General features: G+C 34.3%; 1 protein-coding gene across 1 annotated transcript in view; it reads left to right on the top strand.

Annotated features, from left to right (window-relative positions):
• The window catches only part of CCDC178 (coiled-coil domain containing 178), a 483098-nt gene that overhangs the window by 98053 nt on the left and 370693 nt on the right, over positions 1–14352 (top strand). The window contains exons 14-16 of the mRNA XM_056138448.1: positions 1300–1461; positions 7685–7830; positions 12614–12773. Coding sequence (XP_055994423.1) covers positions 1300–1461; positions 7685–7830; positions 12614–12773 — 468 coding nt within the window. The remainder of the gene's footprint in view (positions 1–1299; positions 1462–7684; positions 7831–12613; positions 12774–14352) is intronic.

The following is a 14352-nucleotide window of genomic DNA, read 5'->3' as shown; positions in this document are numbered from 1 at the left end:
ATGCTTCTCCTCAAAAATATGTAAATAATTTAAATTGTTATTATTGTGATCAAAGTCAAGAGGTAAAATGGCATGATGCTAAAAATGTATTTTGTATTATTTGTACCTCTGGTCCTCTTATAAGTAAACATAAGTATTGTGGGTCTTTCTAAAAGGAAATTTCAGTCATTTCAAAAACACAAAATCACTTAATCACTTAATCCCCGTTATTCATCGATTTATTCGAGCGGGTGCCAGTAACGTCTCCATTCATCCCGGTTGCGTGCTAGCGTAGCCCAATGGTATCTGTTCGTTCTAGGAACATGCAGAGCCTCAAACTGATCATTTAGGGTCTTGACGAAGAAGTCTGACCATCTTATAGGTGGGCGTCCACGTGATCTTTTGATGTCTCGTGGAATCCAATCAGTAATGGCTCTAGTCCAGCGGTTGTCTGTAAACCTCATTACATGTCCAGCCCATCTGATTTTTAATGTCTTGGCAAATGAGACAGCGTCCCTGATTCTTGAGCATTGACAAAGATCAGAACTCCGGATTCTATCTCTCATTTGAGTGAATCGTGATATTCCAAGCATAGTTCTTTCGATTCCTCTTTGAGAGACCTGAATAGCGTTCTCATCCTGTTTTCGTAGGGTCCAGGTCTCTGAGGCATATGTTAATGCAGGAAGAATAGTGGAATCAAAGAGATGTGCTCATAGCTGGAGGTTCTTTGTCCTTTTAGTTATTTCTTCAATGCTCTTGAAGGCATTCCAAGCCGCTCTCTTCCTCCTGCGCAACTTAGGTGCCAGGTCATTCATCATGTTGATTTCTCGACCTAGGTATATATAACTGTTGCATTCGGAGATGGTGGTTCCGTTGAGAGCGAATGGAGCGTCAGGAACAAGGCTGTTTCTCATAAACAAAAGCAGAATACTAATTTATATGTGCCTAACATATAAATTAATAGATTCATTTATATTAAAATATACATAATATTCTATTTTGCTTAGTATTTTATTAATTTCTTATTCATTAGTTTTATTTAGTAATATTTGTAAGGTTTTATATATATACAATATTTTCCAGTAAATTCTCTAAATTCATTATCCTCTAATATTTTTTTAAGAATACTATTATTTTGACTACCAGATTTTTTTTAATCATAGCTTTGGTTCCTTAAATATGCGAAGTACATATCTACTGCCTTTTATGGGGACATTTATTTGTAAGTATAGAAAATATTATTACCTAGCACAGATGAGGCTTTATAAATGTTGAGGCAATTAGTAACTAAATTTAATAAATTAAAATATTTTTTGGCAGAAAAAACTTCTGAGCATTGCAGACTATCTTGACAGCGAGAAGCTACTCTTTTTGAAAAGAAAACGAATCTATTCCCTACTCCTGAAAACAATAGAGGAACCGATCGATAAAATCAAAGAAGAGGCTGCAAAAATCAGAGAGAGTCACCGAGAACATGCTATCGTAAGCACAGCAATTAATCCAGAAACTAATTTGCAGAAATATTTAGTACACTAATTCATGTATGTAAATTTATGTGTTGTGGCTTTACATTATGACTTAGAGAATTATGATATTTTCCCCTTGAAGACATAAAAGCGTGTACAAATATTACCTGTAACCACATAATCTCTCTTAAAGTGCACTTAGGAAAAGCAGTTTTCAAATGGGTGAGTAGCAATTCATCTAGTGTGATTGTCTACTATGATAAGTTTAATTCAAAAAATCTTCATTGGTTGTTAATAAAATGCGACATTTATGTTTATTAAATATGAAATAGAATGTCTGGAGCAATAGCACAGTGGGTGGGGTGTTTGCCTTGCACCTGGCCAACAGGGGTTCAACTCCTCTGTCGCTCTCAGAGAGCCCAGCAAGCTACTGACAGTATCCCACCCACATGGCGGAGCCTGCCAAGCTCCCCATGGCGTATTCAATATGCCAAAAACAGTAACAAGTCTCACAGTGGAGATGTTACTGGTGCCCGCTCGAGCAAATCGATGGAACAACGGGAAGACAGTGCTACAGTGCTATAATGTACCATTTTTTGATATATGTAGAGGATAGGGTAAAAAATAAAGCAAATGTCAATAATATATTTTCAAAACAACAAGTTTATGACATTAACTGATATTACTAGCCCTTCCCAAAGAAAAATTTAGTAGAAAAGTATGTATACATCATGTCATTAGTCTAGTGAAGAAGCAGAGGGTGTGGTAAGAGTTATACATTCTTGTCCCTAGCTGCAGAAAGAACACACATACATTTATGTGGGTCATGTTGACAACAGGATTTTTTTCTTTGCAAATGTAAGGTTATGTTACAGTACTAGTTTTTAAGACTTTTCAAAATTCTCTTGCTTAAGATTATTGATTTACATTGTTTTTGTTATCAAATTAATCTTCAAAGCCCCTTTATACAATAGACCACTGTTTATCTGTATTATAAACTTATAAAAGCTTTGATCTAATTATTTTAAGCAACTTGTACAAAGCATTAAATAATGGAAACAGTTAATTCCGACTTTACTCTTCTAGACTGGATTTCTAAATGGTCAACTTAGAGAGTTCATAGAATGAATATATACCTAGTTCTAGCATGTAATTTTATATGCTAGATGTAATTTTAACAATTATGTTTATGTTATGTTGTTTATGTTTAAAACATGTAATTTTAACAATTATATTTTATATAAATTATGGAAATTAATTCTTTTTAAAATATAAATTTAGCAGGGTCTTGTCTTACACAAAAACTACCAGACATTGATCCTTGTCACCCCAGATGGTCCCCTGAGTCTGCCAGGAGAATCCCTGGATGCAGAGTCAGGAGAAAGTGCTGAGCACTCCTGGGTGTAGCCTAAAAACCAAATACATATATAGACACATAGATACATATGTAAAAATGTATTGATTATCAATAATACAATTTACTAATAGCATAAGAACATTGAGTAGAATTGAACATGAAAAGGGATTTAAAAAATATATTAACAGCTTTTGCTTTCCTTTATTTATTTATTTTGGGTTTGGATTCACACCCAGTGGGTCCACAAGGCTTACACATGGCTCTGTGATGAGGCACCACTCCTAGGGGTACTCAGAGACTACATGTGGTACCTTGATAAAACCCGGGTTTTCCTTGTGCAAGACAAGTGCCCTACCCTCTGGACTATGGCTCTGATCCCCAATTGCACCTTCTTTTATAAAATCTATACCTTTTTCTTCACCTTTTTATTTTTTTCAAATCCAGTAATAATTTTCTTTGGTTTTGTTTTGGGGCCTCACTGAGTAGTGCTCAGGAATCCCTGGCTATCTACTATGGCTCTTCCTCAGGGGTTACTGCTGGTGGCGCTCTGGGTGTTAGTGGTGTTGGGTTATAACCCAAGTTGAGCATGTGCAAGGCAAGCACCTTGCCTACTGAACTATTACTCCAGCCCTTAGTAATCACTTAAAAAAATGTTTCCCTTTTAAATTCATATTCATTACATCACTACATTATAGAATTTAAGGCATAACATCTTAACATTTCTTTCTGTGTGTAAGATTTACCACCCTACTGCCCAAGTTCCCATACCACCCCATGAAGAGACCCTTGCATGGGTTTCTTCTATTTTCACCCGCATTGTCCTCTGATAACCACCAGTTTTCAGCAAACCTAATGGTTAGCTTTGTTGTTTTTCTGCTTGTCCACTTTCTTTCATCATTTATGTTCCACATAAGAGTGAAACCATCACTTGTCTTTCACTTCCTTATTTCACTTAAAATTATCACCTCCAGTCACATTACTTTTGTCCCACAAATCATGACTTTAAATCTTGTGTGATGGCAGAGTCGAAGAATATTGAGTATGTGTACAGCACTAATTATTAGGGAAATATAAACAAATACAAACAGTGAAATATCATTTACTCTAGTGAGAATGGCTCACATCAACAACTAGAGGCAGGAATTAACCAGCATGTGGAGGGAGCGGAATTCTAGTACACTCTTTAGCAGGAATGTAAATTGGTTCAGACTTTACGGAAACTGACTTGGAGAGTCCTGAAAAATTAAAATGGGAAATTTCATATGATTCAGTAACACCACTTCTGCTCATTTATCCAAAAGATAAAAATATTAATTTAAGGAGATGTACACCCCTATGTTCATAGAAATGCTATTCATAGTAGATAGCCAAAATATGGAGTAATCATTTTCTTTGTTCTTATTACTTTTGTTGTCTATATTGTTACTCAATATAAGCTCTTGGAAATAATAAGTTTTTTAAAACTTTTATGACGATTTCTGACAATTTGAATTTGGAGTTTGAATTTTGGTTAAGTATTTCAAATATAAATTACAACTTAAATTTCTACATGTTGTTTTTATTACTTTGGTACTCTAGATTAGATTTATTTAAACCAGAATAACTTTACTGTAAAAGTTGTGCATCAGCATAGATGTCTTTTAGGCATTAAGCAATTTACTCAAGAAGAGAGATTTTGTTAAAACAACGGTGGAAATGAAACACAAAAATTTGCAAGAAATTGAGAAGAAAATCCACGATTCAATAGTAGAAGAAGAAGTAAGATATTAATATAAAAAAACACCATTACTGCCTCTTGATTGTTTTTAATTTGTTGAATATAGAACTGTAAAATATCTCCAGGGGGCGGCCAGGAAAAGGCCCTGGTAGCTCTCCCCCTTGCTGCCCGGGTTCGAGGGGACCTCAGGCAACTCCCCAAGCCGAAGTGGCCCAGGTCATGGGGAAGACAGTGGAGGAAATGAGGGCCAACCTAGTTGGTTGATCAGTGTCGTTTATTCCATTCTCCCCACGTGCCTGCTCCAGTTTCTCTGAGCCCTTCTCCCCACCCCACCCCCCATTCTAGTCTCACACTGACCCTCATTCCCGTCTCCTCCTGTCTCTCCCATTCATCTCTCCGCCCTCCATATCACAGCCTGGGCTCTCTGTCTCTCCACGCGGCTGCTCCTGTAATTCTACATTCTTCTCTCTCTGTCCCCCTTGCCATTCTCTCTACACTCCACCTTGCTGCCCTGCTCTCTTTCTCCAACTCTCTTGTCTCTCCAACTCCCCAGCACTCTGGGCTTACACTGTACCCAGTCAGGTAGCAAAATCAACATAAGAAAGCCCTTCCTGAGGGCCCACCAAGTTCAAAGGGAATACCACCTAAAAGATATTCCAAAGCCCTTCCTGACTACCCAAGGGCAAAATACCTCTTAAGGTGCCTTTCTCCTTTCCTCAGTCCAATAAATCTATCAACATCTTAATACTATTTATTTTTGTAGGAACACAGTAAGAGATACATCGAGGCTTGTAGGGCAGCTAGCTCTCCTGGAAACATCTTGCCACAGATTCAGACTACAGTGCTCAGGCCAGATTAATCATTCCTAACCCTAGCAGGGTCCAGATCTACTTATTACTTTTTGGATCATGACAGCATTTGTCCATGACCAAGCTCTTAACTTATAGTTAAGCATTATGGCACTTTGGCAAGGCCCATCTCAATGCCAGGGTAGCACATAGTTTACCGCTTGCCCTGATTCCATCCAGTCCCTCGTTGGAACCCTGTTTTGGGGGGCACTAGGAAGTAAGGGCAGCTGAGGCTTAGGTGAGAGAACAGATGCCCAGGAAGAAAATATCACTGAGAGTCATGTTACAAAAGCATAGCATACTCTGTCTTCTTGTGTCCATACAAAAAGGACATTGTTCTGAATAAACTATGCAAAGGATTTAGGAAGAAGAGAAAAACAATATTTACAAGTTAGCAGAGCAAAAACAAAGAAGTTACAAATAAACACAGAGGAATGGGAGTACTGTGATGGGAGCAACCCAATAAACCTAAACTACCTGAGGCTATTCAGGAAGGACAAAACAGAGTTATCCTACATAGAACCCTTTATTCCCTTTTCATTATTTTTGGGAGGAATCCTCCCTGGCAATGCTCAAGATATTCTAAGGGAATCTCCAAGACACACTTGACCAACCAGGCTACACTGTCTGATGCTATGGCCCAGCAGTGCTGGGGACTATTGAGGCCATGCCAGCAGTGCTCAGGGATCATGAAGGCTATATTCAGTGTTTCTCAGGGAATCCGGAGGTGTTGGAAGTGGAATACAGGGCCTTTCATGTGCACAAGCATTTTGAGCATCTTCCTGAACACTTAACTGTTTCCTTTTTGTTTTAATTTCTCAAAGAGTGTGCCATAAATATCTTCACTGTATACTTGAATCTAATCTAATCTAATGCCTAAATTACCTAACTTAACAAGTCAATTGAAGAGCTAGCTTGTTCAGTTTCACAAAGCTCATTAGTACCAGAGTTGAAATTCACTCTATCTGACCATTGCTCTAGAATCTATGCCATTACATTATACTGTTTGAATCACAGATTAATTTTATTGACCACAATGATGTGAAATCAAAACTCAATAACAACAACAACAATGAAAAATAACAAAAAGAAAAAATATACATGTTACTGGAAATATTTTTCCTAATTCTCTTTTTTTAATTTTTTTTTATTTTGGTCTATTTCTGATGACCTTCAGAGCTTACTCCCATCTCTGGACTCAGGGATTGCTCCTGGAGGTACTTAGAGGACCAAATGTGTTTAAAAAACTATGGCTGGCCATATGCAAAGCAAGCTCCTTAATCTTTGTACTAGCCCTGTAGCACTAGAAATATTTTAAGATGTATTTTCATTATTTACTTCTGTGTTAAAAGATAGTTCGGCATAGACATTATAATCTATGCATAAATGACTGAAGATAAATTCTAAGAAAATATTTGTAGAATGAACTAAGATGATACCATGGTAATACCAGTGAGATGATACTATTCCGACTTGGAAGTGCTGGGAGACTTAACACAGTATTGGTTGCTGGAAAAATAGTACAGTGCAAAGGATGCTTGCCTTGCACTTACCTAATCCAGGTTCTATTCCCCAGCATCCCATGTGGTCCTCCAAGCATCACCAGGAGTGATGCCCTTGAACACCACCAGCTGTGACCCAAAAACTTTTAAAAAATTAATAGAAAATAATAACTATTCTTAAAATCTATTCAAAAAATTAAAATATATTAAGTCTCACATGCGGAGAAATGGGAGGGAAAATGAACCAAGGAAGTAGCAGGTAAGATAAATGGAATCATCTTGGGGGTAGCTCTCATTAGAAGCAGTTTGGGAGCAGGTTCAATAAGTCAACCATTTTGTCAGTATAGAGACCAGCACTTGTAAAGGGACCCTGGGAAAAAATGCGCAGTCTCCATTCTGGAATCCAACAGGCCAGCTTTAGGAAATCGAGCTAGTATTCAATTCCAACTTCTCTTGTTCAAAAGATCAGCACAATATATCTCTGCTGTTGAGCAGAGTACATGTTTAAAAACCAGTGACTACATACGTTTGCAGGTTTGCAGGGAATGTTTTTAATATGTTCTTGTGTTTGACGGATAGGAGGATAAGTAGTGCAGGGGAGAGGGAAGAATGGGAGAAAGGTAAGGAGAGAAAGAAAGATAAGAAGAGAGGTCCTCTTTCAGAAGATCTCATCAGATGTAAAAATGGAGACAAGAAAAATCTAACTTGTCACATATATTGATAAATTACTATTTGTTTTTAATTGTTCACAAATTAAAATATAATCGCTTCTCTAAAGTATTTAAAAGTGAAGCATTCCTATAATTTCCCCCCAGGAAAAACAATCAGCCATTTTAAAAGAAATAGAGACTACTTTAAGCAAAATAACTTTTTTTCAAACAAAAGTAAATCAATTAGACACAGACTTAGAAGAAATGGAAAGAGAAAAAGAATGTTTTGCTTATCTAATTAGCAACTCAAGGTAAGTATTGAAATTTTATTTAAAAATTAATGTTTAATGTATTTTTATAAAATAGCTAAGATAAAATTTCCACATTTAAAATTTATTCTTAAAATGATTCAGAATTAATCATAATTTAATTTGGAATATACATGTGATATTTGAAATTTTTGGTTAAAATAATAATCATAGATTATCATAAATTGTTTTTATTATATGTTAATGACTAGGAATAGTTCTTTTCTAAATATCAGAACTATCATTCCTTATAAAAGTAAATTTCCCACTTGCTTTAGCATTCTCACTAACATCACAGGGTTGACAGCATACTGTTTTCTACCCATTAATGTATAATGTCTATTTCTAAGGTAAGGTTTTAGAAATAGATATTCTATAATGCAAGTCATGTAATTTAGTCACATTGATTTTCTTCAGAAGTCGTTCATCCAGTGTGTTCATAAGTCTGAGGAATACTTGACAAAGATTAGTAAGACCTTTGTTCAGAAATTGATCATACTCTTAGACTTGGTACATTCGTGAACCCTTATTTAGAACTTATATACTCAAACTTTATTCCTCTTGTCTCTTACCCACTGTTTTTTGGGGCTTTTTTTGTTTTTTTGATAGAATGATACTAGTTCTTAGAAGACTACTGGAGAAAGAAATATTGTTCACATTTAGAGCTGATGGTTCAATTTAAATATCGAGGTTAATGGAACACTAACAAAACTTGGGGTATAAAGATTCAGGAAAATAATTATGCACAGACTGATATAATATGCCTAATGAATCAAGTCAATGCATGAAACAATAATTTAATTGTTATCACTTGAGTAAATATCATATAGTTTTATCTGAAAATTGTGAATATTATTCAGTATGTCATGCAAGAAAATAATACATGCTATTTATATTGAAAAATAACTATACACATTTTAATTTAATATCTGTTAGTATATTTGAGGGCTCAAAGATATAAGCACAAAATTATATGACTCATATTAAACTTATAAAGATTTAATTCATAACCTGATGAAACATTTTTTATTCTTGCCATTTAAATCATAACTGTAGTTCTATCCTGCAGCTAGATTATATTGCCTATAAAACAAATGTGGCCCCCATTTCTCAGGGAATAAAATTTTAATATTGACCGTATTCATACATCTCATCGGAAAAGGAGAAGAAAATTGACATTATAGTATTAATTACAACTTTACATATTAGTAGTGATTATGGGCAATATCAACCAATATTTAAAGTTCTATCAATACTTTTGTGGTGGTTATGGTAACAAATATTTCAAAGAGAATCTAAAGTACACCACCGAACATAGTTATAATTTGTATGCCAATTTTATCTAAAATTAAAAAAAATATATTTGACTTGCTAATAAATCAGTAAGGCACTCTATGGAAATCTATTCACATCTTCTTATCCAATGCAAAAATTTTTTAAATTATGTAAAAAATTTTCTCATGTGAATGTTGAGGAAACAGAAGATCAAGAAAATTAAATTATTGTCTGAAGATTGAACAGCTCATTGGTAGTAACACTAGCTCCAATTTATGTCCATTCTGTTCCAAATTATGTGCTCTTTCAAAACTGCATATTGGCGCATGATTGAAAGAAAGTATGGTTGGAAAGAAAGGTAATTGCAAATAAACTATACCAGAAATCATCTACTGGTTCTTTCAATAGGTGATCATATTCAGTTAATAAATATTTTGTTGATAACCCTTAATATACCTATTGCCAGGCGCCAATAAAAGACACAGAAATTGATAAATAGAGTTATAACATCTGATATCTTTTAGAAAAAATATGCATATGCAAAAAATTTAAATATATTAAAACTTATAGAATTAAAGATATCTTTGTCTCTATGTAACTTTTTAAAGTTTTGCTTTTTGTTTTTGGGCCACACTTGGTGATGCTCAGGGCTTACTCTGAACTTTGTGCTCAGGGGTCACTCCTGGAAGGCTCAGGGGACCACATTAGGTTCTGGGAATCAAGCCTGGGTTCCCCAAATGCAAGGCAAGCATGATAATTGCTATACTATCTATTCTGCTCTTGTAACTTAAAATGTTAATCTTTGAAAAAAATTTGTGAGGGCCATACATAGTAGTACTAGTGGCTTGTGTGGTGCTGATAATTGGACCTGGAACATCATACCTGTAAAGAATATGCCTTATAGCTTGTGCACATTCTGGCTACAACATTTTATTAACTAGAAAGTGAAAGAATCCTAACTCAAACCCATGGAATTTCAGTATTCTCTTTATATCACCATGGGAGAAAAAATTTTCATGCATAGATATAAATATATGGTACATATAATGGTTGATTATGGACAATATTAACCAATATTTATACATATAAATATGCATATATACATATATACATATATATGTGCATATATACAACTAGTAAAAGGATGCTTAAATATAATTAAAACTTAAAATATAACAAGTATAGAATACAGTATGCATTTAAGGTATAGTGATATTTGATAAAAGGTTTGGTTTGGTTATATTAGCTTATTTGCTTGCACACACACACACAGTAATTATACTCAAGTTTAGTTTCCTCATCCATATATTGTTATAGAAATTTTTATCTTCTGGTGCTGGTGTTGTGTTAAATGAGATATTACATTCAATGTACCTTGATATTTAATTTATTTTTGTATTTTGACCACATCAAGTGGTGCTCAGGACTTACTTGTGGTTATGTACTAAGGGACCAGCTCAGGGGTTCATATAGGGTGCTGTGAATATTGTAAAAGGCAATACCATTACCCACTGCTATGTCCCTGGCCCCCCAGTACTATAGTCCCTCAAAACTTGTAGTGCAATTAAGCAAAATGAGTCAGAAAGAGAGGGATAGACATAGAAAGATTGCATTCATCTGGGGAACATAAAGTAACAAAATAGGAGACTAACACCCAAGAATAGCCAAGATTAGTACCAGGAGGTTTACTCCATGGCTTGGAGGCCAGCCACACATGGTAGGGGAAAAGGCAACTCAGATAAAGAAGGGAGCACCAAATAAAGGGTGTTGGGAGGATCCTCCCAGGATGGAAGAAGCATGCTGAAAGTAGACTATAGACCAAACACGATTGTCATTCAGTGCCTCTCTTGTGGAAAAGAGGCCAAAAGGAGAGAAAGAACAAAAGGGAATGACCTGCCACAGAGGTAGGGTGGGATGAGGGGGATAAGGGGTGGGAGGGATACTGGGATCCGTGGTGGTGGAAAATGGGCACTGGCGGAGGAATGGGTATTTAATCATTGTATAATTGAAACCCAAGTACAAAAATTTGTAAGTCTACAACTGTACCTCATGATGTTCCACTAATAAAAATTTTAAAAAAAAACTTGTAGTGCAATAATCATTACAAATACTATATGCTTTAATTTTCACACCAGTAGAGATAAAAAAATGTGGATGTGTAAATAAGATTGTGATGATTTTTTGAAGTCCTGCATTTTCTAGATTCTAGGTTGCTGATCAACTTTTACAATTATTTGTAAATAATACTTATTTGGGGTAGTATTTTCTTTACCATTTTTTGATACTTTTTCTACTAGTATACATTTATACCTACTGATTCTCACCATAAGAAACACTGAATCCTCATCATGAAAGTCACTTTACTTCCATCCTAGAATGTATAAACTTTGTGGCAAATGACAAAATATGCACCGATTCACATGCGCACAAACACACTCACACATCAGCTTAAACAAGGACATGTATCATATGTAGGAGGAGGTTCATGATTGGGGGAGCCACAGGATTGATTGACTCAGTAGAGGAAAACTCAGCTCACATTTTTTGTTTCTTCATCTCTACTTATGGCTGTTGCTCGAAAATTTGGAAACATGACTTTCTAAGTTGGCAGGTGTGACCCTTCTACATGGAATAAGGTCCTTGTCATTCATCTTAATGGGATGGCTTAATCCACATGTTTACTTCTGTATATTTGACTACATGCCAATCAACGTAATATCATCCAACTATATCCTGGAATTACAAACTTGAAGAGATTCCGTTTTGGAGACAGGAAGTGGGGTGTGGATGCAGGGTATGGTTCACACTTCATACTTGGCAGTGCACAGTTAAGAACTACTCCTGGTTCTGTCATGGGGTGCTTCTGACAGTAGTAGAGATCAGATCAGGGCTGTAACATGTAGGGCAAGTGCCTTAACCTCCATACTGTCTCTCTGGTACTATTTCCCTAGGAGAGATTCTGTTTCTATGTTAAGAGAACTGAAACATGCTAGATAAAAAAATCAAGCATTCAACTAAATTTCTCTAAAGAATTTCTTCCACCTGGATCATTTAAGTGTGTCTCTGTCTAAGTAGGCCCATGACAGGGACAAATGAATATTTCCAGAATCCTTTAGGTTTATGATTGTTTCAATAATGAGTAGGTAGATTGAATGTTGTCAGTTGATATTTATTTTCATAATTTGCTTTATGATAGGAAAAAATCATGAGCTTTTAATTATGAAATACTTATAAGCAAATAAGAGATTTACAATTAAGAGCCGAGAGTTTTATCTTTTTTGTGCCATAAAAGTCTAGATGTTCTGTTGCGATGAAATCAACTTTTCAGAATAATATTTATAGATGGATAAATGTAGTACACATGACTACAGAAAAACAAATTATTTTGAGGTAGCTATCAAAACGTAAAAATCGAAGATTATATCAATATTGAGTATTTTTAAATGTAACATAAAATATTATTTAGAAAATAAAAATATAAACTAAATAGTGGTAAATAATTTTTTTATAGAGAAAAACTTGTAAGTAATAACTATAAAAAGGAACAAACAGAACTCGTTTTCAGTCACCTCATACAAGAGAAAAAAGCCTGTGAAAAGAGAATATCTGAGGAAGAAAAGAAATTTAAACAGCTCTTTTCTATGAGGAACAAAACTCTTGCAGATATTAAAGTGAGTATCATTTTTGAACTAGTTAAGAGTGATAGAACTATAGTAAAATCATATGAGCAACAATAACAGATTTATTTTTCATGAGTTAGCAGAAATGCGTAGATTTTAAAAATAATTCTCTTATCATAGCATGTAACTTGATTTTGCTCAGTTATTATATTAGTATAGAATATTAGACTTTTTATATTTGCATGCATCTTTCTTTTGTCATTGTACTTATTTTACTTTTAGGTCCACTGATGAAAAGTGTAAGATAGTTTTATTCAGGATCATTTTTAATGAAAGACATCAGAACAGTTATACTTTGTTTTTTGATAAAAATACATTGAGTGTTTATCAGTCATTTTTGAAAGTTGAAAATAATCTATGCTCTTCTCCTTTAGAAAATTTTGTTTAAATTGTACATTAAACCTTCTAGTTAGAAATTATAAAATCACCTTAAATGTCTCTCTTCTAGGTATGATGTTTTATAAGGTCATAGTACAAAAATTTTAATATTGAATATGACTAAATAATACATATTTAGTTGTGATTTGCTCCCATTTTATATCTTGTAATATTTTATTTTATTAATTTGAATAATAAATATCAATGTTTTTAAGCATATTTGTAAACACTAAGTTTAAATTACAGTGGGAAATTACTCACAATAAAAAATCCACAATAAAAAAAATCTACCACAATTTGTCAAAATAATTTTCTACGAATCTTTTAAAAACTGATGCATATTAATGCATATTATTTATGATATAATTTAATGTAATGGATAATATATTAAACCACTTTCCTTTCCTTGTATACTCTCATTGTTAATATATTAGATAAATTTACTTGAAACAAATATGCATTGAATGAGTGAATGAACATTGCTGTGATCCATCCTGCAAGTAAATTATTAATATAAAATGGCACTTTTCTAATAATGGCACAAATACCTTTCTTTCATTTTTAATGTGGCCATTACATGGTAAAAGGTGTAGGATTTGGGTTTGTTTCTTTTTTTAGATAAAAAAAATATGAAAATAATTGGTGCCATCTAGTGGCAAAAAACGATGCCTTCTCCAGCAGGAATTCCTGGAACTTTGATGGTCAATTAGAGAAATATTAACTAGAGAAATTTAGACTCAAATAGCTCCATAGAATAAGACTGACTTCATAAACTGATTTAGGCATTACTCCACATTTCATACTTGATCACAGCAGTAAAATTAGCTGTTTGAATCCAACATGTTTTCCAGTTGTAATCGTACTCACACCGTGAAATTCTAACACTCATTTATTGCTGGCTCTCAACAATTAGTTAAGTGACAAAATACTGCCAGCCAGATATATACGGAGAAAAAAAACTAAGTTTGACTAGCCTCTCAGTCATTTGGGCATATATCTTTTGATCCAACTATCTGTTTCTATGGTCTCACCTGGAAGTGTCTATACGCAGTCCCTTGAATTCATCCAAAATCCATTTTTTTTCTTAGCATCAATCTCTAGGTCAGCTTGTTTTGTTCACCTATTTTTTTTGTCTATTTCCTATGCAAACATTTATTTACTACAGAAACAGAAGGTTTTCTATCACATTCTT

The sequence above is a fragment of the Sorex fumeus genome, unplaced genomic scaffold (genome assembly GCF_029834395.1).
Source record: "Sorex fumeus unplaced genomic scaffold, SorFum_2.1 ptg000128l, whole genome shotgun sequence".
NCBI classification, from domain to species: Eukaryota; Metazoa; Chordata; class Mammalia; order Eulipotyphla; family Soricidae; genus Sorex; species Sorex fumeus.
This window is presented reverse-complemented; position numbering and strand designations above follow the sequence as displayed.